General features: G+C 47.7%; 2 protein-coding genes across 5 annotated transcripts in view; one reads left to right on the top strand and one right to left on the bottom strand.

The window, feature by feature from the left end:
* Positions 1-13,958, top strand: part of CENPP (centromere protein P) — a 270,783-nt gene extending 256,825 nt beyond the window's left edge. The window contains exons 6-8 of the mRNA XM_017949286.3: positions 11,881-11,960; positions 13,087-13,178; positions 13,603-13,958. Coding sequence (XP_017804775.2) covers positions 11,881-11,960; positions 13,087-13,178; positions 13,603-13,733 — 303 coding nt within the window. The 3' untranslated portion in view covers positions 13,734-13,958. The remainder of the gene's footprint in view (positions 1-11,880; positions 11,961-13,086; positions 13,179-13,602) is intronic.
* IPPK (inositol-pentakisphosphate 2-kinase) overlaps positions 13,757-27,202 on the bottom strand; it is a 63,741-nt gene continuing 50,295 nt past the window's right edge. For 3 of the 4 annotated variants that reach the window (XM_003911984.3, XM_021927703.2, XM_009189197.4), the window contains 2 exons: positions 20,335-20,414; positions 13,757-16,632 (listed from right to left, as the gene is read on the bottom strand). In XM_003911984.3, coding sequence (XP_003912033.1) covers positions 16,407-16,632; positions 20,335-20,414 — 306 coding nt within the window. In that variant the 3' untranslated portion in view covers positions 13,757-16,406. Of the gene's footprint in view, positions 16,633-17,015; positions 17,618-20,334; positions 20,415-27,202 lie in introns of those variants that run through there. The other variant, XM_009189196.4, reaches the window with a different exon arrangement.

Below are 27,202 nucleotides of genomic sequence, written 5' to 3'. Positions count from 1 at the left end.
CTCCTGAGTAGCTGGGACTATAGGCTCCTGCCACCACACCTGGCTAATTTTTGTATTTTTGGTAGAGATGGGGTTTCACCATGTTGGCCAGGCTGGTCTTGAACTCCTGACCTCAGGTGATCCACCTGCCTCGGCCTCCCAAAGTGCTGGGATTACAGGTGTGAGCCACCGCGGCTGGCCCAGTGGTTGTTTTTTAATCTGCTTTCCTCGTTTCTCAGGGTCACTTCCCAAGAGAAAGCACTATTAAAAGTCTGGAGTAGCTCCCACTAGATGTTTCTCCATTTATGAGACATGGTCAGATTACTTTCCGCCTAGGCTGTGGCCTCCTACCGCCTCTTTTGGTTTATCTGTGTCTCCTGAACATCCAAACTGCCTGGAGCTCCACGGGCTTCCCTGGGGGACCAGTGGGACCCACCTCCCCTGGTCTTTCTGGGTCTGTGTCTTCTGCAAAGGGTCAAGGAGTCTGCTCTGCAGCCGTGTAGTCTGCTCAGTCACTAAGTTCAGCACAAAAGCAGCCTCAGACTATATATACCTAAGTGAGGGTGGCTGTGTGCCCATCAAACTTTATTACAGACACTGAAATTTGAAGTTTGCATTTCATGTAATTGTCACATGTCATGAAACGTTTGGAGTTCATGTTTAGCCTGAGGTTCCATACAAGAACAGAAGGGCGTGGGATCTGGCTTGTGGCCTGTCCTTTGCTGTCTCCTACCCTGGCTCTCTTCCTTTCCATACAGGCCCATTATTCATGCTTGCATTTGCTCTTTGTTTATTAAAATTCCCCAGCTCTTCGTTTTAAAAATGTCATTGGGATATATTTCCAATAGAGTGGCTCTCTCAACTCTGAGTTTCCCTGGTTCTTCCCAAGTCTGCACAAACAAGAAAAGTTGGGTGAAGGGAGGATGGAGGCTCCCAGCTTGTCTGTTCTGCAAAGGTCTGGAGATGAGGTAAATGCTGAGGGCTGGGCCGCCCCACTGGGGCTGGGGCACATGGAGAATGTTTGGCACAAGCCCTTGCGAGGGTTCTGGGGCATCAGTCACGGCCAGAAAGACAGCACAAGTCATGCCCGGACTGGGCCGGGTGGGTCATCCCTTCCAGTGGGGCTTGTGTTTTTGCTCCTGTGGCAAAGTGCTGCAATGACATTCCAACTCTCCCAGGTTTATGCCCCACCATGGGTTTGGAATAGAGAGGCTTTTCTGGTTGTTTGTTTTACTAAGCAACATTTAGGACACATTTTTTAACTCCCTATGGACAAGCAATCCTTCTAACAGAGCTCCTCAGCTGTTCCCAGTTATTTTTGTAGATGGTTTCGTGGACGGTGCAGGTCCCCTGAGGGGTCCCTTCCTGGACACCCATGTTCATCCACTGAAGGCATCTGATCTCTGACTTCTGTCCCCACATAGGGTCAGACAAGTAGGTCTGACGCCTCCTGAGCCAGCAAGCTGCTGTGCTCCCTTGTTTTTTTACCAACCAGACCACTTTTGGGGGCAGACGTGTGTGTCGCTAGGTCTGTGTTTGCGTGTCCGAGCCTCAGGACCACGTCCAGGAAAGTTAGGCTAATATGGTTTACAGGAGGTAATTCAGCAGCACAGCCACTGCATTCCGTTCTGCTTGTGTCACTACATGGACCTATTTACTTCAAAAACACAAACAGAGTCTAGAAAAACTGGTTAAAAATCCACACAATTAGACTTGGAGATAGAGTCTTTCCATCCTGTATGTAATCAAGAGATTTAAAAGTCAGGCACCTTTTGTCGAGCCTTGTAGACTGGGGATTTCTGTTAACATTTCAGTTGGACGCTGTGTCCGTGAGGGACTCTATTCTGCTAGTTGTGCCAATCAGGAAATTTCCAAAGGGGGCTTCTGGTGCTGCCGGCGATTAGTTGTTACTTCTAAACGATTGTGATGATACAAAGCACTCGAATAGCCAGTCCTTTCCATGTTAGAGCTCTTGAGAATCTGAAAACCCCATCTCACCTCCCCCACGGAGGTACCAGCCCTCATTTAAACGATACGCTGTGACCAAAAGGACAAAGGTGCCTGACCGGGTATTAGGCCCGGGAAAGTCTCAGTGTCAGATAAATGACTACGTTGTGTCAGCTCCATGTGTCCACAGAGGAGCGGGCTGGGAGGGGACAGCAGGCACTCTTGCGAGACTGTAAATCGGCTGACCAAACAAGGCCATGCACTGAGGGTGAAGGGACGTAGTCTCTCCCCAACAGCAAAGTGACTGACAGATGTCAAAGGAGCTGGACTGAGGTGTCTGGGAGAGCTCGTGCCCGTGTGTTTTGAATATGGGTATGCACAGACGAGTGGAAGTGGCTGCAGTGGCTCATGCACCTGCACACACCAGTGCGTCCTTCCTAGCTCTTTCCACTGACGGGCCCTAGAAGCAATGAAGCTCCGGGAGCAACGAGCCCAGGTCCTGGTTTGTAAATAACCGTCAGCTCCTTTGATTCCAGAGCTGGGCAGGGAAGTACAAAATGAGCTCAGAATAGCTGATGATGCCAGAGAGCAGGAAGACCTCAAAGAATGGTGGGGCTGTGTCAGAACCAGGAGTAGTTTACAGGAGCTCATACTGGCCAGACCTGGGGGCTTGAGCATCACAACCAGTAGTGATCTTAAACAGGTCACAGCCTGTGGAATAAACAAGTGACTGTGAGTGGATACTGACACAAATGAATAAGGGAAAAGGAGAAGCTCTTTCTGCTGGTAGAAAGTCAACAGATACGGGAGGAATGATGGAAACGGAAAGCCACCTTTTGGGACCCTCACTGTCGTTGGTGTTGCCATGAGCCATTGTAGGGTCTCAGACTCGGGGGTGGACAGTGGTCTCAGGACATCCCATGGAACACAGTGGTGGGGCCATGTCTGAGACGCACAGGCAGCATTTCCATGGGGCTCCAAACCTGGCATCATCTCAGCATGGACATGTAGCGTTAGGCCCAGATTCAGCTAGATTCAGCCATCGGTGGTGCCAGCAGCTACACCCAGGCTGTCAAGACCGGCCATGCTGGGGCCTGAGGGGACAAGGGAGGAGAGACGCAGTTGGGACAGCTGGGGACATCTGAAGGGGCACATTCTGGTTTGGAGAGGTATGTTTTGGTCACGGAGGAGATGTGCTCAGTTGGGGAAGAACCCTGTGTGTGTCCAGGGGCGAGGGGCACCATGTCTCAGCATGGCGCAACACAGAGGGAGGTGATAGGCGGTGTGAACAGGCGGCAGCTTCTCATTCTCCTCGTGTACTGTTTCTGTAAATTCAAAATTACACTCGATGTTAAACTTTTTTTTTGCAGACAGAGTCTTGCTCTGTCACCAGGCTGGAGTGCAGTGGTGCAGTCTCGGCTCACTGCAACCTCTGCCTCCTGGGTTCAAGCGATTCTCCTGCCTCAGCCTCCTGGGTAGCTGGGATTACAGACTCCCGCCACCACGCCCAGCTAATTTTTGTCTTTTTAGTAGAGATGGGGTTTCACCATGTTGGCCAGGATGGTCTCGATCTCCTGACCTCGTGATCTGCTCGCCTTGGCCTCCCAAGGTGCTGGGATTACAGGCATGAGCCACCACACCCGGCCTCAAATTAAACTTTAAAAACACAACTGAGGCTCAGAGAGTTTAAAAGGGATTTCTCAAAGTCATATAGCCAATCAGCAGCTAAGTGGGCTGAGGTAGGACCAAGGCCCCTTGTCCTGGGCAGAGCAGCTGCACTGGCCCCAGGGCCCCGGCAGTACCTGTTCACTTGGTAATGGTTTTGATTGTCTAACACAAGTGAGATCATACACATGGTAACATGTGGAGAACCTAGACCAGTGTCTGGCACAGAGGTACCTTTCTATTTGTCAGTTTTATTTCTGAAATGAGGGTAGATCATTGTTCTTCCCAGTGCTCCTGCTGTAGGCATTTCTAAACCTTTCTGAAGTTTGTCACACTTCTCTCAGAAGTCTTGTGCATGGAGAGCAGCACTCAGCTCTGATCACCCCCGACATACCTCTCCTGCCTTACCCCACAAAAAGTACCTCATCTGCACCCCTGCCCCAGAGGTCAGAAACTCTCCACGCCCCACATCCAGCAAGCCCTGATGCCACACCCCCAGAGCACATCCGTCACTCCAGTGTCACTCAGCCATGGTCCCCCTGCTTTCTCCCACATCTCACCCACCTGCCCAGTCCACTCTCCACGCAGCAATCAGTGTGATCCTTTCCAAACGACATCAGGTGGGGGTCTGGGGACCAGCCTGTGTGTCCTGGCCCTGCCCTGCTCCCAACTTCATCCTTGCCCTTCTCCCCAGCACCAGCAGGCGGTAACAGGACTGATGTGCATTCTGAAGGAATCACTCACTGCTCCCAGTTTTGGAGCTCTTATTAATGAACATTTGCATGCAGTTTTTTTGTATGGACATATGTTTTCCTTTCTCTTGGGTAAATATGTAGGAGTAGAATTGCTGGATCACATAGTAGGTGTATGTTTAATGTATGTTTAATGGGTTTAATGTGGCAAGAAGCTGCCAAATTTATCCAGTTCCTAGCAGCAGTGTATGTTAGTTCCAGTTGTTCTACATCTTCACCAGAACTTAGTATTGCTCTCTTTTTTATTTTAGCCATTCTGATGGGTATGTTGTGGCATCACCTTGTGGTTTTAATTTGCAATTCCCTAATGACTAATGATGTATCTTCTGCACATTTAACCAAATAAGAGATGTGCAAAACATACGTCACTAGTTTGGCTTAAATCCTTTGCCCATTATTTAAAATTGGGTTGTTAATCTTCTTTTTACTAAGTTGTGTCCTTCATATATTCTGGATACAAGTTTTTGCCAATATTTTCACTCAGTCTGAGGTTGGCCTTTTTCTTTTTCTTCTTCTTTACAATGGCTTTTAAGAGTAGTAGTTTCTAATTATGATGAAGCCAGTCTGTCAATTACCTAATTTATTTTTCTCTTATGGTCACTGCTTTTTTATTTAGTTAGTTTTATTTATTTATTTTTTGAGACGGAGTTTTGCTCTTGTTGCCCAGGCTGGAGTGCAATGGCGCGATCTCAGCTCACTGCAACCTCTGCCTCCCAGGTTCAAGCAATTCTCCTGCCTCAGCCTTTGGAGTAGGTGGGATTACAGGCGTGTGACACCATGCCCAGCTCATTTTTTTATTATTAGTAGAGACGGGTTTTACCATGTTGGCCAGGCTGGTCTCAAACTCCTGACCTCAGGTGATCTACCCGCCTCAGCCTCCCAAAGTGCTGGGATTACAAGCATGAGCCACCATGCCTGGCCTGCTTTTTTATTTAAGAAATCTTTGGCTAACCCATAATTACACAGATTTACTCCCATGTTTTCTCTCAGAAGTTTTACAGTTTTAGCCCTTACATGTCCCTTTTTTGAGACCAGAGTCTCAGTCACCCAGGCTGGAGGGCAGTGATGCAATCCTGGCTCACTGCAACCTCCACCTCCCAGTTCAAGCAATTCTCGTGCCTCAGCCCCTCAAGTAGCTGGAATTACAGGCACATGCAACAGGCACATGGCTAATTTTATATTTTTAGTAGAGAAGGGGTTACACCATGAGACCATGTTGGCAAAGCTGGTCTCGAACTCCTGGCCTCAAGTGATCCACCTGCCTTGGCCGCCCAAAGTGCCATAATTACCAGTGTGAACCACTGCGCCCAGCCCCTTACATTTCTATGTATGATTCATTAGAGTAAATTTTTGTATATGGTATACAGTAAGCACTGAAGTTCATTTTTTTTTTTAACATGTGGATATCCAGTTGGCCCAGTGCCAGTTACTGAACCATCTAAGGTAAATTTTGCCAGCATCTTATGCCACGGTGTGACCTCACTGATGTCATGTCTCTATAAACCTTTCAAAACAGAAAATGTTACTAACATGCAAATGAAACCAAGATGATTGAATGGAGGAAGGAAGAGTCTTTTCAACAACTGGTTCTCAGATAACTGGATATTCACAGATAAAAGAATGAAGCTGGACCCCTACCTCACACCATATATAAAAATTAACTCAAAATGGATCAAAGACCTAACTTTAAGAGCTAAAAATGTAAAACTCTTAGAATTAGACATAAATACAAATCTCTGTGACTGTGAATTAGGTTATGGTTTCTTAGCTATGACACCAAAAGCACAAGCAGTAAGCAAAAAGAAAAAACTTAAATTGGACTTCATCAAAATGAAAAACTTTGTACTTCAAGTGACACCATTAAAGAAATAACAAGACAGCTCACAGAATGAGAGAATATTTTTTAACACAGATAGTGACTTGTTCCAGAATATATAAAGAGCTATTACAATTCAGTAACTAAAAGATAACCCAATTTAAAAATAGGCAAAGGGGCCAGGTGTAGTGGCTCACACCTATAATCTCAGCGCTATGAAGGCCGAGGCAGGCAGATCGCTTGAGCCCAGGAGTTCAAGACCAGCCTGGGCAACATGGCAAAACCCCGTCTCTACAAAAAAATACAAAAATTAGCCAGGTGTGGTGGCATGTGCCTATAGTCCCAGCAACTTGGGATGCTGAGGTGGGAGAATTGCTTAAGCCTGGGAGGTAGAGACTGCAGTGAACCAAGACTGCACCACCACACTCCAGCCTGGGAGAGAGAGTAAGACTCTGTTTAAAAAAAATAAATAAAAATTGGCAAAACATCTGAATAAACATTTCTCCAAAGAAGGTATACAAATGGCCAGTAAGCACATAAGAGAAAAGCAAATCAAAATCACAATGAGATACCAACTCACGGCCAAAGTGTTGATGGGGCTATGGAGAAATCAGAACTCTCATACACTGCTGATGGCATTATAAAAACAGTGCAGCCACTGTGGGAAACAGTTTGGCAACTCCTCAATGGTTGGAGAGTTATTATATGACCCAGAAATCCCACTCCTAGATATATAACCAAGGGAAATGAAAATACGTATGTGCAAAACTTATACACAAATGTTATGAACAGTAATGCTATGAGCATTATTTCAAAAAGCCAAAAAGGGCAAGGCACAGTGGCTCACGCCTGTAATCCCAACACTTTGGGAGGCCAAGGCGGGCAGATCATGAGGTCAGGAGATCGAGACCATCCTGGCCAACATGGTGAAATGCCATCTCTACTAAAAATACAAAAATTAGCCAGGTGTGGTGGCACGCACCTGTAGTCCCAGCTACTCGGGAGACTGAGGCAGGAGAATCACTTGAACCCAGGAGTGTCTGTAGTCCCAGCTACCCAGGAAGCTGAGGCAGGACAATTGCTTGAATCCAGGAGGCAAAGGCTGCAGTGAGCCAAGATCGCACCACTGCACTCCAGCCTGGGCGACAGAGCAAGACTCGTTCTCAAAATAATGATAATAATATTTTTTTTTAAAAAAAAATCAAATACCAAAAAGTAAAAACCACCCAAAAGTCTGTTAGTTGATCATTGGATAAACAAAATGTGGTACATAAAAGACCATATATAATTCCATTTGTATGAAATGTCTTGAATAGAGAAGTTTTATAGTTTTAGCCCTTACATTTCTATGATTCATTAGAATAAATTTTTGTATTTGGTGTGCAGTAAGCATTGAAGTTCATTTTTTTATCATGTGGATATCCAGTTGGCCCAGTGCCAGTTACTGAGGAGTCTAGGGTGAGTTTTGCCAGCATTTTATGCCACGGTGTAACCTCACTGATGTCATCTCTCAATAGACCAGAGTATCTTTCGAAACAGAAAATGTTACTAAAATACAAATGAAAGCAAGACATAAAGTAGCCTGGGTGGTTGCTTACGGCTGTACTGGGAGGGTGGGTGAAGGGGGACTAGGGGCAATAGCTAAAGGGTCCATTAGGGGGTGATGAAATGTTGTGGAATTAGAAAGTGGTGATGGTTGCACCACCTTGTGAGTATACTAGTACCCACTGAATTACACACTTTAAAGGAATTATGTCTCATATAATTTATATGAATTTATCTCAGTTCTTTAAAAGTCACTGAATCGGCCAGACATAATTTTTGGGAAAATATTAAAGTCAAGATGAGTTAACATATCTGTGGACACTCCAGGGTAGACTTAAACTCAGGATTCAAGTTTTCCCATTTGTTTAAGTGGGAGACATAGCATTCCTCTTTGGTATTGCACTGAAATATAATACAAGGTTGGTTTTCTGTAAAGCTCTGCTAAAAATTCTATTCCCTTTGGACTAGCATCCAGCAGCTATTGCAACAGCACAGCGGGTCTCAGGTGTAAAACTGGGGCTGGATATCAAATTGCCAACATTCTCACAGCCGCCATATTTCTATCATAACATCAGGAGAGCTCTCAAATGCAGACTCCCCACATACGGCAACCAGCTGAACAAACACCACTTGAATTGCTGCCTCAGCATTTCCAGCTTAAGACGAGCTTTCCTGTGGAAGGCTGGGGGCTCCAGAGGGGGAAGCGCCAGTGCCTGCCAACCAGTTAGTGTGCACGACGAGGTCCCCTCCCAACAGCCACCCTTACATCACCACCTTCCTGACAATATCCACGGAAGCACAGGCGTCCTGCTCATTTCCCGTATAAGCCAGAACTCTCAGGGCTGTGCAGGTCCCTCAGATGCACTCGGAAGAGCCACAGGTCCAAGACTGTCCCACAGGGGCTCAGCCAGGTGCCTTCCTTCTCTGGGCCTCGGTTTTAAACGTGACACATCTAAGGAGCTTTCCAGATAAGGCTTATGATTTTCCAGTTCACTGTTTTTGTGTAACTATTTGTCATGGAAAGCATTCAAAAATATATGGTACATACCTCTTCCTCATCAGCGCATGTTTGCCTTAACTCTTTCTTGCCAATTTGGTCATCTTCTATCCACGTCAAATACAGTCATTTATAAAACTCGACTGCTGACGAGATGTGCTGACTTTAGGCCTAATGACCTCAAGCCCACTCTGTCTTGAGTTGCATATAATTAGTGTACCCCTGTTCACAGCTTTTCTATCTTCTCTCCCCACCTGTACACGTCTGCCAATGAGACCCATCCTTTCTATTTCAAGTTATCAGTGATCGTGACCTTGGCTAAACGAATGGAGCATTATTAACTTCCACAAAGGAACCTTTGCACACAGTCCGACAAAAGTCCTCCAGAAACATGCACTGAGTGCCTGACCTCTTCCTAATGTCAGCGTTTCTACCTCTGACTTTGTTTTACAAACTAAAGGGAGTAAGGTACACTTTAATTTTTTAGTGAAAGCATCTCATTTAAACCCCTTTTTGCTCACAAGGAGAGGTGAGGAGAGGACCAGGGAGGCAGAGAGCTGCTCCATCTGCTCCCTTGTGCTTGGAGGCTGAGCCTTGGGCCCCACGTTGGAGCTGGCCCAGGCCCCAGCCGTTCCAACGCGTCCCAAGTGCTGCCGCTGAGCCAGCCTGGAAGCTGAGCTGCCACGTTCACAGGCTCTCCCTTACGGTCCTCAAGCAGTTGTGATTAATTTGGAAGAGGCTGCGGTTTAAAAATCAACCAACACTTTCCACTTAAATCACTTAGGTATACATTTTCTTATGGAAACTGTTGTGCTGAAGTTAGTAATTGTAAGCTTCCGCCAGGCCCCTCTCAGCCTGTGGTGGGTGCAGCTGGTGCTGCGACGCGCCTTCGCCGTGTTAGGCCCACACGCGCAGGGTGAGGGCCTCCCACACTGGCGAGAGCTCAGCGATGCAGGGGCTGCCGCTTTTAAAAACTCGGTCACGCCGTTGTCCCCACACAACCCCATTCAGCAGAGCCGATCTGGTTCAATCCGGCAAGTCTCTGGAGCAGCAGGAAGGTGCTGTCACTGCAGTTCCAGCCTGCTCCCTTCCTTGTGTCCTCTGACTAGCTGTCAGGCCGGATGCTTCTCAGGGGAAACCTCCCTCACTATCCTTCCCTAAGGCCTGGGGAGGCCACAGTGCTTTTTAATCATGGCAGGGCTTGCATGGGACTTAAGCAGCACCCCCAGGCTGCCCTTTCTACATCAGTCGCTGTGAGAGGACAGAAAGGAAAGCACGTCTGTCAGACTGGCCCTAGGACCTCGACCTCTCAGGCAGAGCCTGCCGTGAAAGTCTCCTGTCACCCCAACCCTGCAAGCTGTTCTCACAAGAGCAGACAAAAAGACAAGTTTTTTCGTGTGTGTGTTTTTGTTTTTGTTTCTGAGATGGAGTTTCGCTCGTCGCCCAGGCTGAATGGAGTGCAGTGGCGTGATCTCGGCTCCCTGCGGCCTCTGCCTCCTGGGTTCAAGGGATTCTCCTGCCTCAGCCTCCCAAGTAGCTGGGATTACAGGCGCCCACCACCACGCCCAGCTAATTTTTTTTAATCTTTAGTATAGACTGGCTTTCACCATGTTGGCCAGGCTGGTCTTGAACTCCTGACCTCAGGTGGTCCGCCCTCCTTGGCCTCCCAAAGTGCCAGGATTACAGGTGTGAGCCGCCCACCGCACCCAGCCAAAAACACACGTTTTGTTTGAGATGGAGTTTCGCTCTGTCACCCAGGCTGGAGGACAGTGGTACAGTCTTGGCTCACTGCAACCTCCACCTCACAGGTTCAAGCGATTCTCCTGCCTCAGCCTCCTGAGTAGCTGGGACTACTGGCACATGCCACCAGGCCCGGCTAATTTTTGTATTTTTACTAGAGACAGGGTTTCACTATGTTGGCCAGGATGGTCTCAATCTCTTGACCTCGCGATCCGTCCCCACCTCAGCCTCCTAAAGTGCTGGGATTACAGGCGTGAGCCACCGCACCCAGCCCAAAAAGACAAGTTTTTAAGAACTGAGAGACGGTGAAACCCCGTCTCTACTAAAAATACAAGAAAATTAGCCGGGCGAGGTGGTGGGCGCCTGTAGTCCCAGCTACTTGGGAGGCTGAGGCAGGAGAATGGCGTGAACCCGGGGGGGCGGAGCTTGCAGTGAGCCGAGATCGCGCCACTGCACTCCAGCCTGGGGCACAGAGCAAGACTCCGTCTAAAAAAAAAAAAAAAAGAACTGAGAGAATACGGCCACCCTTACTTTTATCAGTTTTGAATATGTATCGTCTGTTCAGGTTCCAGTAAGCAAACTGTTGTGGTTTGATCTAAATTCGCGGGTCGGTTCTGGTAGAGCTAGAGGCTACCAGGTCCTGCTGTAAGTAACAGAAACAAGCAGACGTGTCCAGAATTTTCACAGCCCATGGGGGAAACCAGACTCTCCCAGAACTGCAAGCCTAGAAATCTGTGAGATTCCACTTGATCTCCCTGCTTTCAGGAGGAGGCTTTTGACCATAAAATGCCATCTCATTATGAAGCTTTCACTAAGGCAGGGCCTTTCCCTTACTGCAGTGGGAGCTGCGCCACCACTGGGCACAGTGAGGGTACCAGAGTGGGCTCCTGCCCATGCCCAGGACGGTGTGTGGGCTGGGCGCCACTGGGGTGAGTCCTGAGGATGGACAGGCGAGGGGCGTCCAGGCCCGGCCACAGCCCTCACGGAGCCTCAGCTCAAAGGGCTTTTCAGGTCAGATGCTAAAACCCTGTGAAAACAGCTGCTTTCCAGCAAGGAGCCTGGCGCCTCCACTTGGGAATCCTCTGACCAGTCCTCCCCAGACAGTCCAGGTTGTGACGGACAAGGGTAGACCAAGGAGCCATCCCAGGTGGAAGGGGTGTGGGGAACCTGTGAGATGAGAATGCAGCTGTAGGGTGGTTATGTACCATGTTCATGCTGGGGAAGCAGCAGTCATGGGAGCCTGGAGGTTGTGGAGAGACCTACAGTGGGGCAGACGTGTGACAGCAAGGGCAGGAGGGGCAGTCGGCGCCCGTGGGTGCTGTGTGAACACTTGGACCCCGATTTTCACTGGACACCTGGAACGGCGCCCCGTGCCCCTCCCACGGCCCCTTTCTCCTCACCAGTGGATCTGTCTGTAACCGTTTCTTCTCCCCATGCAGGAAAAGTACCCAGATGCCGTGTACCTCTCGGAGGGGCCCTCCTCCTGCTCCATGGGGATCCGCAGTGCCAGCCGGCCAGGGTGAGTCTGCGCAGGCCACGGGGCCTCCCATTTCCTGTTAAAACAAGGATTCTAAGCAGGAGACCACCTAAGTAGGACTCTAAGTAGTAAACCACCTAACCAAGAACTAAAGGTCCTCGGTTGGAGGAATCGGTGGTCCCAGCAGGTATGCCCAGCGTGGGGGTGCGGGCAGCTGGAGCTCTGGAGGATGTGCTGGGCCGCAGGGGGAAAACGCCAGTCCTGGGGCCCGCCCCAGGACTTATGGGGTCAAGGAAGGGAGGCTGGGAGAAAGTGGAGATGCTTGTGGATCTGCTGTTACTTAGAAATCGAAGGGAAGAAGCCAGGGGTGAGTGGAAAACCCCAAAGCAGTGAGAAGAAACAAGACAGGCTCAGGGCCCTGACAGCACAGCCCATCCCTCCACCAGCCCGGGCACCACCCTGGCCTGTGCTGTGTTCTCCATCCTCTTCCCTTGGCTGTGCATGTGTGGACATGTGTCCATCTGGGTGTGCTTTTACGACCTGTGTGTGAAGGCCTCAACTCAACTGGTTTCCAAGCTTTAAAATCGTGTGGTCCTTATGCAGGCTTCTGGGACTTGCCTTTGTCACCCTCACCCCCTCCAGGGTCATGAGCAGCTGCAGTGCAGTTTCGCTGCTTATCCTCCCACAGGGGATCATCCTCCCACAGGGGATCATGCACAGGCTCTTGCTCTTTAGCTCTGGAGCATGTGGTGTCTTTGTTCTGGCTCACACCTCCTGGCACCCACTACACAAGCTTCTCCTGGGCTCAACTGCCTGGAAATGAAATTCCTGGGTGCATGTTCAGCTTTCTGTCACTGCCAGATTATTTCCAAAGTGGCTTGTCCATGTCTGCTCCCACCAGTAATTTTGAAGTTTCTGTTGCTCCGTGTTCTGTACTTCGCTGGTCTACTGATGTTTGCCAGTGCAGTGCGGACAGAGCAGCACCGTCCTGTGGTCCTGGTTCCATCTGCCTGTGCTACTGACCGTGCCTCTTCTTCGCTGTGGGCCGCGGCTGCTAGGAGCAGGGGAGCCCAGCATGGGGAAATGGACACCAGGAACAACTCATGGTTGCTCATCTTTTTGCCAGATTTCAAAAAGCACAGAATGACATGTTTTATCGCTTTTTCAGGTTTGAATTAGTCATTGTTTGGAGGATACAAATAGATGAAGATGGGAAGGTTTTTCCAAAGCTGGATCTTCTCACCAAAGTCCCACAGCGAGGTAGGTCCCTGGGCGTGGCTGCTCTAGGTGACTTCCCAACATGCCCAGCAAAGCCACCTGCCTATTTCCTCTGGGTTTCAAAGGGCAAGAATCAAAAATTGGAAATCTCATTAATGTACTTTGTCTATCAATTTTTAAATATTTTTACCAATAATCACTCAAAAAGAACATGAGAAGGGATTGCTGAACATGAGAAGGGATTGCTGCCCCAAGGCCCTCCCAGGCTGAATGCACAGGGAATGTGCCTCGAGCCATCGGGTGAGGCCTCCACGCACGCCATCTCCTCGCCCGCCACTAGCACGTCCCATCCCATGCAGCCCGTCAGGAGGAGGGCAGGGTCTTGGTGAGGTCCATGCCAGCAGAAAACAAAAACCAAAAGCTGCTGCCTTGAAGTTTCTTACCCGGTTTAACATTTTCTTTCTAGCCCTGGAGCTGGACAAGAACAGAGCCATAGAAGCCGCTCCTCTCAGCTTCCGAACCCTGCTCGGAGTGCTTGGAATCGAAGCTGCTCTGGAAAGCTTGATAAAATCACTTTGTGCAGAGGAGAACAACTAGTTCTAAAACAGTGAACGGGAGGGTTAAGATGCTGCGCGGAGGAGCATGCAATTTTATTGAATATAAACATTTGCTATTTTCCACTTAGAACCACACCCTGAAGACATGCTGTCTATGCAGTTATGGCACATTATATGGAAACTCTCATGACATGAAAAATAAATACAGCTAGTTAAGTATAAAATGCCAAATAAAAGTGACATGTACAATGTGGTTTATAAAAATAAGCTTAACATCTGAGAGAATGTACCAAGTGGTCGTGTGTCCTCAGATGTGTGGGGAGGACCCATCCCCCCACCCACCGTGGCCTCACACCGAGTCCACCTTGGACATGGCGGCCACACTGCTCAGCTGGGAGAAGCCACCCTTATCCTGGTTCCTGCCTCCTGGGGGCTCTGGAGATGGATGCCTGTGGCACCTCATTTTTAAACTGTCCTTAGCAGCCCAGGGGAGCCACGCCCACGCTCCCTACCTCCCCCAGGTCCGCACAGTGGCACTGAGAGGCAGTCTCGGCAAGTCCTCACACTGTTCTTGGTCTTCCACAAGAATGTGGAGCTGTCAGCTTAGTAACAAGAATGGCCTAAGACAGCAAAGACAACACTGTTCCTGGGCCAGGGCGTGAGGAATGAGGTCCTTTATGAAAGACCCCCCTGCAGAGCCTAAGTGCTACACGGATCGTCCCGGATGTGCCGTAAGAACCGTGACGTCATCAGTCGCCCATTTAGCATTGTTAGGATCTGTGAACACGTGTTGTCTCAAACCAATCAGGGCTGCCATGACTACACAGCAGCAGCAGTTTCCAGAACGTGCCAGCAACGCATCCACAGCGGCACCCACTGCTCAGGGGCTCCTCACAGCCCGGGCTGGTGGGAGCCAAGACCAGACAGAGTGGGGGTCCACCTGTTTTCTCTTCTCCCTCAAATACAGGCTGTTTTCACTGTGTCTAGTCCAGCCCTGTCTGGGCCCTGTGCTAGGTAATAACTCTTGCAGCCCTGAAGGACCTTGGGAGCCCAGCCGACCTTCCCATGGACTGGGGTTCCCTCTCATGTGCACTTGAACCCAGGACCCAGCATCCTCCACACACCGTGACACTGGGCAAAGTCATCCCAAACGAGGCTGCCCCAGCCCAGCAACAGTGAACTCCCTTGGGTCAAGACAGTACTCACGGCCACTCCCTCCACACTTCCCAGAGCCTGTGGCCCGTCTGTGAGCTCCATGCACTGCACTTAGGTGAGTCACCAACGCCCCCATCCCGGCACACAGGACCCATGTGTATGAGACGGTGTCATTCGAAGTGAGAAGCAAACAGTAAAAGTGTCCAGTTGTGTAAGTATTGTTTTGCACCTCTGAGTGTAGAATTAGAAGTAAATATGACAGAATTGAACAATAAATTCTAGAAGAGTTGCCTTGATTCAAACAAGTATAATTCTCAAGTTATCACAAAATTTCCCACAAAAATTTACAATCAGCAAAATAGTTTCCTTATTTCTCATGTATAATTTTCATATAATTCCATGGTTTCGCTAATATTATATGTTACAATAAGCCTCCATTAGTCCCTCAAAACGATGATATAAATAAGTCTGTACAACCTAGCATAGAATAAAAAACTGAAACCAAGATTCCCAACGTTTTTCATAGCAGCCGGGCACACTTTGGTGACCCCAACGAGAACCCTCTCGGCAGCAGCCAGGAGCTGTTCACCTTCCGGAAGCAGGGCCTGTGGCAGCCTGACAGGGAGAGGCCACGGGGCCCAAAAACTCAATGCGTCTCAAGGCAAACCCGAGGGAGGAACTCGGTCCGGGAGGAAGAAAGAACTCGTTCCTCAACCAGCCCAGACACTGGAGTGTCAGGAAAGCACTGAGCTGTTGGGGCACACATCCCACCCTGGCCACAGCAGCTCAGCCAGTCACAGCTCCACCTCCAACTTCTACAGCAGCAATTTTTAGTGGGAAAGAACAACTCATCTCCCCCTCATGTGAAAGATTAAATTGTAAAGCAAAAAAAAAGGTCAATGCTCGCATGAGTGGTGTCCATCCTGACCTGAGTCTTGCGCTCCCTGCTGCCCCGTGTGGAACCACGGGCTTCAGCACCTCCACAGGGACCCTGAGTCTACACTGCTCAGAACCGGCGTCTGCACGACCACGAGGTCACGCTCTGCAGCAGGGAACCACCTAAAAACCTGTGTTGATATGTGGCTTGCACTGAAAAGTGACCATGTAACTCAGCTGGGGAAAGTTCCAGTAGTATCCATGTTTTCTTAAAAGTTCAAACTGTAAAATGTATGTGACAATTCAAGTTTTCTATGTTAGGAGTCTGGTGGTAGCAGATCCAAACCTTGGGTCTTAGAATAAGGCTTTTAGCATTAGAGAATCAGACATGAGCCCTGGTTGGGAAGGAAGATCTATCCAGAAGGTCTTCCCAGGGCTTAACGGACACTTCCATATTAAAAGTGTGGGCAGCTTCCTGGGACACAGCACGTCCTACATTCCTTGTCCAGGAAGATGTTCCCAGTGCTCTTCAATTCCATGTCTCCAAGAGGCAATCCCACCTCAACAGGGGTTAAAAGCAAAAACATTCACAACCAAAGCTCACCCAACACAACAGAAAATAGCTCTATCATTCAACCTTCACATTCTGTGTTCAAGTTTCAAAGACACTGCAGGGAAAGGGTTAGACCTTGTGGAGAACTAACGTGCAATCTTCGCTTTCCTTGAACCGAGTCGACATCACGGCATTGTCTTTGGCACATACAGTCTTTGAATAATAGTTGACGATCTTGCCGTCCAGTTTATACTGATGCGGAATGCTCTCGTAGGGCTTGAGGTCAAGGTCCAGCACAGACACAGAGAAGGCAAACCTGGACCTCGATGACGGGACGACAGGCCTTTGATCAGAGCTGCAAGTAAAAAATACCATTTCAGGATACACAAGCCTCCCATTCATTTCCCTCCCTCCCGTTCTCTCTCCCTTCCTTCCTTCTTTCAACTAGTATGGGTTTTTTTTATATTTTTCTTTGACTTCTGCAAAGTTAGATAAATCAATCTCTTTTTTTTTTCTTTTTTTTTGAGACGGAGTCTCACTCTGTCGCCCAGGCTGGAGTGCAGTGGCCGGATCTCAGCTCACTGCAAGCTCCGCCTCCCGGGTTCACGCCATTCTCCTGCCTCAGCCTCCCGAGTAGCTGGGACTACAGGCGCCCGCCACCTCACCCGGCTAGTTTTTTGTATTTTTTTAGTAGAGACGGGGTTTCACCGTGTCAGCCAGGATGGTCTCGATCTCCTGACCTCGTGATCCGCCCGTCTCGGCCTCCCAAAGTGCTGGGATTACAGGCTTGAGCCACCGAGCCCGGCCAAATCAATCTCTTTTAAAAGAGAAATTAATGGCCTCACACCCCAGCTCACAAAAAGCACTCGTTCTGTGCATCTGTGCGTGTGGACAGCTGTCTGCGCTGGCTGTGTGCACCAGCACGCAAAGCTTCCTCAGGCCAGTGCACCCCACCATACCAGGCGAGAGAGGGTTAAAGGACTGAAAGATGGAAAAGTAATTATGTGGATCATGTGAGCAGTGTTCCCCCAGCCCAGTGGTATAAACGAACGCTGAAAAGTCCCTTTATCATGAGCCAAGTATTACAAAACCCAAGAAAAAGTAAAAAGTAGATCTGGCCATTCCAGCGCCAAATGGATGAAATGTCGACAAGCCTCCTTCTGTGCCTCTCCTGTCTGCTGAGAAACGCAGGCTCCTTTGGTTCACATCTGAAGAGATCTGGTTTCTTTCTCAAATTTTATCTTCAGTCCTTTGTACTTTGCTTCTCAGGGCTTAGTTTTGTGGTTTTAATAAACATCAGAAGTCGTGTGCTTATAACAAGATGTGAATAATTATTTGCCCTGAAAAACACGTTTAGGATCACTCCGAGTGCTGAATTCTGCTGTGTGTCCCGCTTTTCATCTCAGGGCACACAACACTCAAGTCACTGGCCAAATAAGTGACCTAAGCTCAGTTCAGTCCAAGAGAAGTATCCTGGGTTCTGGTGTCCCAATGTTTACTACTCTTCGAGATTTAGAAGATTTAGAAATCAACAAACCAAACCCCAACTTCAAAGGCTCCTGCCGAGGAGAGGAAATACTGATGAGCATGTCCCTGCTGTGAGTGACGCTGCTCACCACGGCCTCGGCGCTCACTGCCACCTGCCCCAGAATCCTGTTTGTAGGAAAAACGAATCCCTGACTCAGCTGCTGGGGTCAGTAACTATTCTCGCCTGAAGAATAAACAGCAAATAACTCGTTTACAGATTAAGGTCGTGAGCCTCCTCCAGAAGCTGGAAGGCGCCTGCAGATCCTCCCAAGGGGCCACATTTTATTGTGAGAACCACAGAATCCCAAGGCGCCCCTCGGTTCTGAGGCCTGAGACCCAAGCTTGGTGCACCTGGGCTGGAACAGTCACATCCCCAGCCCATGACTAGGGCTACGTATTTTAAAGGACACCTCAATTAATTTCTCAGAAGCAGCACCTGACACGACCATGGGTGTAAAGACAGGAAGGATGTTCCAGGCAGCTCCCGGGGAGGGTCTGACTACCTGGGTCAACTACAAGCTAGCTCCATGGGAGCCAACGGCAGTGACCAGCGGGCACCAGCTCCTGACACAGAAATGCTCTTCTTCCTGTCAGCACCCTGGAGTACAAGACTGGGCAAGAGGCTCCAGGGACACACATGTCGCTTTGTGCCACAAGTGTGCCCTCCAGCAGCCTTGGAGAATGAGGCTCAGGTGGCCTTCTGGCTGCAGGGGGTGCTGCCCTTGCCTGGAAGGCCATTCTCCAGGACACCGACCCGCTGGGGGTTGCCGGGAATCGGGGTGGAGAAGCCAAGGCCGCGCACTGTGTTTCAAATGGGAGGTCGAGAGGAGCAGCGGGGTTTAGGCATGGGAAGCCGTGGCGGCTCTCTCCACAGTTCCAAATTCCCAAAGGGGCAAAGCTCTGCAGCGACAGGAAGGCAGATCCAACTTGAGACATTTTCCTTTATGACAGGGCAGAAACAGTAGCACAGAGCTGGAGAAGCCTTTATTTTTAGGGGGTGTAAGAAGTTGAAATGTGGTCAGTCTATCTGTGAGCTGTAAATTAAAGTCTAGGGATCTAAATTTAGTCTCAGGTCTACCAGGCATCTCAAGATGCCAAGACGACTCATGATAAATCCCAGCCTTGGCTTGTCCCTAGGCCTCTAGAGCACCACAGTCACTGGGACTTCACAGGTGCGGCCACTGCGCACACCTTCCTGGAAGCAGGCCCAGCCCCACATGCCATGTTCTCATGTTCTCGGAGGAGAAGCCTTCTCTGAGATCCTCTCCTTTTGTGAAGAAAGGCCTGGCTAGAGTGCTTTGTGCCGGATGATTCCCGTACCTTCACCCCAGGTCTAAGCCGTGTGGCTCAGCACTTCGGGACACACCCTCTCCTCCCAGTGTCGTTTCTGCTGAGCAGTTGGTCGTGAGGACCCGGGCCCTCACCTTTCCCCGGGTGCTGCGTTTCCATTTTGACATCACTGACCAGGCACTAAGAGATTCCCAGGTGCTAGGCGAGGTGAGTAACACGTCTGTCCTTCAGCCGCCTTTCCCAGCCCACCTGAGCACCCCGCATCCAAGCACATTTCCACTGCCCAGCTGCATCCTTGCTCCGGGGGGCTGCTGAACAGTGGTATCCTTGTGGGTTTTCTCTCTTCGACCACCACCAGCTTAATCCAGCTAAGGAATTCCTCATAACTTAGCCCTGTAGGTATTTCCTTAGGGGATAACAGGAGTTTTCAACTAAATAGAACCACCTTTTTTCTACTTCAGTTACGCCCTATCATGTTCCTCAGTATTTCATATTGGAAAGTAAACAATTCTGTGCCTGCCAGGGAACAGGAATCCTGGGAACTGTTTAGTTCAAAAGCACCGGGAAAATGAGTGGCTGGCAGCCAGCAACCAAGGTCATCTTGACCCGGGAATACATGTTAGAAGAATGTGGAACATTCTGCAAATACAGGGTGCAGGGTTTGGCACCCCTGAAGATCAGTGATGGAGATGCGGTCTAACAACAATGAGATTATCAGTTTCATCCCAAGTTCCCAGAAACAGTGAGAGGGGACTGAACAAAACCAGTGGCATTAGGGAGAGGGCTGCGCACAGGTCGGTTATTCAGAGGAGGAAGCAGAAGAAAACGCGCGCCTCACAGGCTTTCAAATGACTATGGTAGTAAAAAGGCAGGTGCACCACGCTGGCACCGTGGGAGACCAAGGAACAAGGGCCACAGGCACCCACGCATCTCAGGGACTGGCTTTCTTTGAGGGAATGGAATGGGCAGCTCACTGTCCACATTGTTTCTGAGCTCTTGGAGTATTTTCTTAGAAAACAGTAACTTTCAATGTAATAACAACCTTTTTAAGTTACTCTCCATAAATCTGTCTTTCGACCGAATTACAAGCTTCTAGAGGGCGAGAGCTGTAAGCCCCATGACGTCACGTAGGCCAAGGAGTCTCTAAGTATGGGGAAACCAGCTGTCCTATTAACAATTAACCAGCTGTCCATAAAACCCCGCGAGACCCAGGCTGCATGCCCTGCAGTGGGCGCCTCACCTGGCATCCTGCAGACAGGGGGAGAGCGCAATCATGATGGAGCAGTCCTTGGCAGTCATGGCGACGCGGTACTGCTGCACCTGCAGGGGCAGGAAAGATCAGCTCCAGGTCACACAGGAAGCCTCTGCCCCCCACACAACCCTCCTTCCCAGTAGCCAAGTGCGGGAACTGCTTCCTGCCTCAGAACCTGAGGGTGGGATTAGGAGCGTGGGCCACAGCGAGCAGGGGCGTCAGGAGGTCGCCCTGTGAGGGCACCTGGGCCAGCCCTCAGCCCCACGGGGCTGCTCAGAGGCCGGCACCGCCCCCTGACCTCTCACAGCAAGCGGTGTGGGACCCCAACTCCAGACCCTGAAACGGATGATCCGTCTTCAGCAAGGTCCCCACAGTCGGCCTTTGGAAGGAAAGGCAGTAAGCCACCTGAGCCCCACATGTTGGCCACACTCAGAGTATCGAGCGAGCATCACTCGACACCTGCAGGAAGGGTGCACAGGGTGTTCGGCAAGGCATCACTTAGAACGACATTCCCTCCGGAACATCAGTCACCAGAGACAACTGCAGACGGCCACCCTTCCACAGGCTGTGTGTGTGTTAACTCACTCCACCCTCACAGCAGCCCGACAGGGCAGCTCGGCCGGCGTCGCGCTTTACAGACAAGCAACAGACACAGACATCACTTGTCCGTCGTCATTGGCAGGGCAGGGACTCAAACCCGGTACGCTGGCTCTGACATCTGCACTCTTCAACACATGCTCCAAGCTATGTGGGTCTGTCCATACTGACCAGAGACAGCTCAACACACACCACACTGTCAGAGTTGACATACGTAAAGCCGTACACATGCTCACATGTGTGACGCAGGCAGGGAGGGAGGTGAAGGACGCTCACAGCTGTCCCACTACAGAGCGGAATGTGAGGCACTCTCTCCCCTTCCTTCTTTGGACTTTCACATCTGGTTTGGATTGTTTTAGATTGCATAGCTCTCACTTTCACAAAAATAAACAGCTGTTAAAAAAAAAAAAAGTAATTGGGCCTCACATGTCACTGGCCTCAATATTTCTACTGATGACAGACCATCATCTCCTGTCTCCCTTTTAACTGCTCCCCTCAACTGCATATAACCCGGAGGATATGGCCTTTGAAAACATCCAAGCTGCAGCTTCCAAAGGGCAGGACTGGGCGAGAGGGAGTGGGAAGAACCTCAAAGCATGGATTGAGCTCAGGCCCGCACACTGTTGTTGGGGCCTGAGAAAACCTTTCCCAGCAGATGGAAATGAGCAGCTCCTATCCTTACACTCTATTCAGTTAGCTAGGAAATCAGCTATCTCCCAGAGTACAGAAACACCCCAGTCCAAAAGAATTACTAAATATAAGAAAGAAGTGTAAAACATGTACTACATCCTTAGTGTACTGCAAAAGCCTTTCTAAGAGGCAAAACCCAGAAGCCATTAAGGTCTCTCAACATTTGAAAATGTAAAATTGCCAGGCGCAGTGGCTCAAGCCTGTAATCCCAGCATTTTGAGAGGCCGAGGCAGGTGAATCACCTGAGGTCGGGAGTTTGAGACCAGTCTGACCAACATGGAGAAACCCCGTCTCTACTAAAAATATAAAACTAGCCAGATGTGGTGGCACAGGCCTGTAATCCCAGCTACTTGGGAGGCTGATGCAGGAGAATTGCTTGAACCCAGGAGGTGGAAGTTGCGGTGAGCCAAGATCGCACCACTGCACTCCAGCCTGGGCAACAAGAGCGAAACTCTGTCTCAAAAATAAAAATAAAAATAAATAAAATAGAATTAAAAAGCCTTAGCAGGGCCAAGTGTAGTGGTACACACCTATAATCCCAGCACTTTGGGAGATGGAGGAGGGAGGATCACTGGAGCCCAGGAGTTTTGAGACCCTATCTCAATAATAAGTCAATGAATGAATAAAAAGTCTTTATATAACACAGTCATAATTCAAAGGCAAAAGATAAATGAAAGACTGGGAGAAAATATTTGCAACATGTAACACAGTATCAATGTCAGGAATATGTAAAGTGTAAGAAATCAATATGAAAAAAGAAAACTACCCCCAAAAGTGGACCACATAAATTGACAAAAGGAATATATATATATATGTGTGTGTGTGTATATATATGTATATATATGTGTGTGTATATATATGTATGTATATGTGTGTGTGTATATATATATGAAAAGATGTTCAATCTTACTAAAATCAAGGAAATGCAAATTATAACAATGAAGTATTTTCCAGGCATCAGATGGGGAGAATTACACACACAACACACACACAGTCGGCCCTTGGTGTCTGAGAATTCCAGATGCAGAATCTGCAGATATGGAGGACTTAACTGGGGTACTTGAGCGTCCTCAGATTTTGGCGTGTGTGTGTCATAAAATGAAGAGGTTAGACTTCCACTTCATGTAATGCGAGAATAGGTAGTTGAGGCCAATAAATTGCGGAGGCCAACTAAAAAAGCTAGACAAAATATCTGCTTGAAGGCAGAGCTAACAAGTCAGGGAAGAACTGCTAGAATAGGGAAGGACAAAGGTATCTGGATCTGCTTTTCCAAGAGAGGGTAGTGGTAATTCCACAGTTGACTGAGAGGAACTTTTAACCAAACTTCAGGGCTATGGGGACAGTAACCGTCATGACCCCCTTCTTTGGATTAGTACCCAAAATACTGCCCTTTTAAGAGTAGAAGTGAGGCCAGGTACAGTGGCTCATGCCTGTAATCCCAATACTTTGCGAGCCCAAGGCAGGCAGACGACTTGAGCTCAGGGGTTTCAGACCAGCCTGGGCAACATAGCAAAACCCTGTTTCTACAAAAATTAGCCAGGTGTAGTGGTGCACGCCTGTAGTCCCAGCTACTCAGGGAGGCTGAGGTGGGAGGATCACTTGAGCCCAGGAGGTGAAGACTGCAGGGAGGTGACGATTGCTGTGAGCTGAGATCGCACAACTGCACTCCAGCCTGGGAGACAGAGGAGACCCAGTCTCAAAAAAAAAAAAAAAAAAAAAAAGAGTAGCAGTGAGCCAAAGTCAGCAGGCCCTACCAGAAATTACAGTTTTACTTCAGAGACCAAACCATCAAAACTGAATTAAAATGACTCCAGCTGCTAGTGTTTCCCAGGCCTCTGATAGAAACAAACCTAAAATTCTCTCGAGGCCTATGATCCTAGGCCTCAAGTTACTTCTAAAATAATTGTTCAAATACAATTTCTAGCACACAAGCAAAACTATGCAGACACAAGGAGACAGGATGACATGAATGGAAACCAGCAAGAACAAAACCACGATGGGGGGAAGGTCTGTGGGAAGCTACATACTCCACTTGATTTTGCTGAGAACCTACAACTGCTCTAAAAAACAAGTCTATTAAAAGAAAAAGGTGCCATTGAAAAAAGAAAACCCCACAACAGTAGAAAGAAACACACATGCATGAATTCCAACTATTGGAGGTGCCAGACACACATGCTGCATCAAAGACAAAACTGAGAACTTCAGGGAGAGCTGGAAACGATAAAAATGAATCATTCCGAGATTCTAGAACGAAAGAGACGCAGAAATAGACATGAAGAATTCAACAGATTAAACAGCAGATGAGAAAAAACTGAAGACATGGAATCAATGTAACAATGATTGACAGAAGACCGGCTAGCATTTCTCCTAATTGTGGTTCCCCTTGTGGTGGTATAGCTAGGGTTACAAGGAGGGAACAGTTATCCTTGCTGTAGCTCTAGGTGAAGAACTGGCAAAACCAACGTTTGGCATACGCTGAGGGGCAGCTAACTACTATGGTCCAAAGAGTTTGAAGTCTCTTCCACTGTTTCTTCCAAAACACCTGCAATTCCCACATTATTCACTCTTTTTAAAATGCAAATGTTATTTAGGAAGCATAACACTACCACATTAACTAGTTTTCTAAACCGAGTTTAGTTTTCTAAACCTGAAGATACGGGTTGGACAAAAAGAGGTAATAATTTGGGGTCAAGGAACAAGGCAGAGGTAAGAAAACGGGAAAGCTAAAGATACCTGATAAACTGGAAGACAGACCACAAGAACATATCCAGAATGAAGCATGGAAAGGATACAACCGAGAAAAGATAAAGCAAAGGCTACAAGACGTAGAAAAGTAAGAGAATGTGTCCAACATACTTGTAATTAGAATCCAAAAGAAAAGAGGAAAAAGGCTACGCACAGTGGCTCATGCCTGTCCCAGCACTTTGGAAGGTCAAGGCAGGAGGCCTTGAGTTTGAGAACAGCCTGGGCAACATAGCAAGACTTCATATCTTAAAAAATAAAATAACATTTTAAAAAGCTGGGCATGCTGGCATGCTTCTGTAGCTAGTCAGGAGGCTAAGGCAGGAGGATCCCCTGAGCCCAGGAGTTTGAGGCTATGATGAATTATGATCATGCCATTGCACTCCGGCCTGGGCGACAGAGTTAGACCCCATCTCTCACAAAAATTAAAATAAAGATAAATAAAACAGGAAATGGGCAAAAACAAGAAAAAATTAAGGCTAATATTTTCCTAAAATGAAAAAAAGACATCAAGCCACAGATTCTAGAAAGCCTCCAAAAATATCATTTATACATATCATGAAACAAAAATTAAGAACTCATCACTAGCCGACCTACACTAAAGGAAATATTAAAGAGTGCTCTCCAGACAAGAACAAAATGATCCCATATATATATACACACTCAGAGATACAGGCCAGAATGAAGGGCAACGTGGGAAATAAATACATGGGTAAATGAATAATGCCTGTAATAAAAAAATTAAGAATGTCTCCTTAAGTTTAAAATAATAAAATACACAACAACAATAACAATGGAAGTCAGGAGCAGCAGTAAAATGTACTCTAAGAACCTTGCATTGTCCAAGAAGAGGGTAAAAGTACTAAATAATATTAGACTTTAATAAGCCAACTGCTTGCTGGCAATAACTAAAATCACCACTAGAAAAAAAGTAAAGGCCTCTACAACTTCCAAGCAGAGCGGGGACACGGAATGATAAATAAAAAATAAGCCAAGAGTCCCAGCTACTCCAGAGGCGGAAGCAAGAGAATGGCGTGAACCCGGGAGGCGGAGCTTGCAGTGAGCCAAAATGGCGCCACTGTACTCCAGCCTGGGCAACAGAGCGAGACTCCGCCTCAATAAATAAACAAATAAGCCAACAGACTGTCTGAGAAGAGAAACAGAAACCTAAAATAGGTAAGAAAAAATTTTTTAAATTTAAGCTTTAGTGTAAGTCTAATAAAATAACAAAGACAGAATGTCAGAATGAATAAAAAACCAAACCCAATTATATGACACATTTTAAATACACAAACAGAAGGTTAAAAATGAAAGGATGGAAAAAGATACATAGTGCAAATATGAAACCAAAGAACCTAGAGAAGTTCCATTACAATCAGTCAAAGGAAACAAAAAGTATAACCAGAGATAAAGGACACTTGAAACTGATTAAATGATTACATGGACATATTGTGTGATGGTAAAAAGAAAAAATAAAAATAAAAATTTAAAGGAAATGGTAAATGACACAAAAATAAACATTTTAATTCACCAGGAAGATGTAACAGTTCTAACTCTGAGGCAGCTAATAGCATAGCCTCAAGATAAGAATAGGCAAATTCAAAATTATCATGGAAAGTTTCTGGCCATCCTTCTTACGGAACAAGCAGACAATATAATCATTAAGATTACAGATCTGAACAAAACAATTAATTTAGCCTAATAGGCAGATTAAAATGCCACACCCAACATTTGATAAGACACTACCTTTTCTTTTTTTTTTTTTTTTTTTGAGATGGAGTTTCACTCTTGTTGCCTAGGCTAGCGTACAATGGCGTGATCGCAGCTCACTGCAACCTCTGCCTCCCAGGTTCAAGGGATTCTCCTACCTCAGCCTCCCGAGTGGCTAGGATTACAGGCGCCCACCACCATGTCTGGCTAATTTTTGTATTTTTAGTAGAGACAGCATGTCACCTTGTTGACCAGGCTGGTCTCGAACTCCTGACCTCAGGTGATTCACCCACCTCAGCCTCCCAAAGTGCTGGGATTACAGGCGTGAGCTACCATGCCCAGCCAAGAAGACACTACCTTTTCAAGCACACATAGAAACATTATTTTTAAAAATTAATAAAGCCACAAAAAATTTCAAAGGATCAAATGGCAATCTCAACAAATGCCACAGGATCCCTCAGACTCTATTCTCACTCCAATGTAATTTTGCTAGTAATCAATACAAAAAAGAAAACAAGAACTCCCACATGCTTACTAATTAATTCCCTTCTAAATATTTCCATGAGTCACAGAAGAAATGTTCATTGTTATCAGAGTATATTTTAATTGAACATTGAAAGTACAGCTTGTGAAATGTGGCCAAAGCCATTTTTAGAGGAATATATAGCTTTAAATACACATTTTAGAACAAAGAAGGTGCTGAAACTTGGATAAGCATCCATATCAGGAAGAAGTTACAAAAGGAACAAATTAGCCTAATAGAAAAAAAGGAAATGATCAAGAATTAATTAAACAGAAAACAATCATACAGTACAAATGGATCAAAAGTTGATTCTTAGGAAACTAAACTCTTGGTGGGAATGATTAAGAGTTTCTTAGCCCCTTCAGGCTGCTATCACAAAATGCCCAAAACTGGAAGCTTATAAACAACAGAAACTTATTTCTCACAGTTCTAGAGGCTGGGATGTCCAAGACCAAGGCACTAGCAGATCTGCTATCTGGGGAGAGCCGACTTCCTTATCAACAGCCCTCTTTCCACTGTCACCTCACATGGTGAAAGGGGCTGGCTTGCGCTCTGAGGTTTCTTGTATAAAGGCCTGAATTCAAATCGTGAGGC

The sequence above is a fragment of the Papio anubis genome, chromosome 13 (genome assembly GCF_008728515.1).
Source record: "Papio anubis isolate 15944 chromosome 13, Panubis1.0, whole genome shotgun sequence".
In the NCBI taxonomy this organism is placed as follows: domain Eukaryota; kingdom Metazoa; phylum Chordata; class Mammalia; order Primates; family Cercopithecidae; genus Papio; species Papio anubis.
Note: the sequence above shows the minus strand (reverse complement) of the source record. Positions and strands in the feature narration are given on the sequence as shown.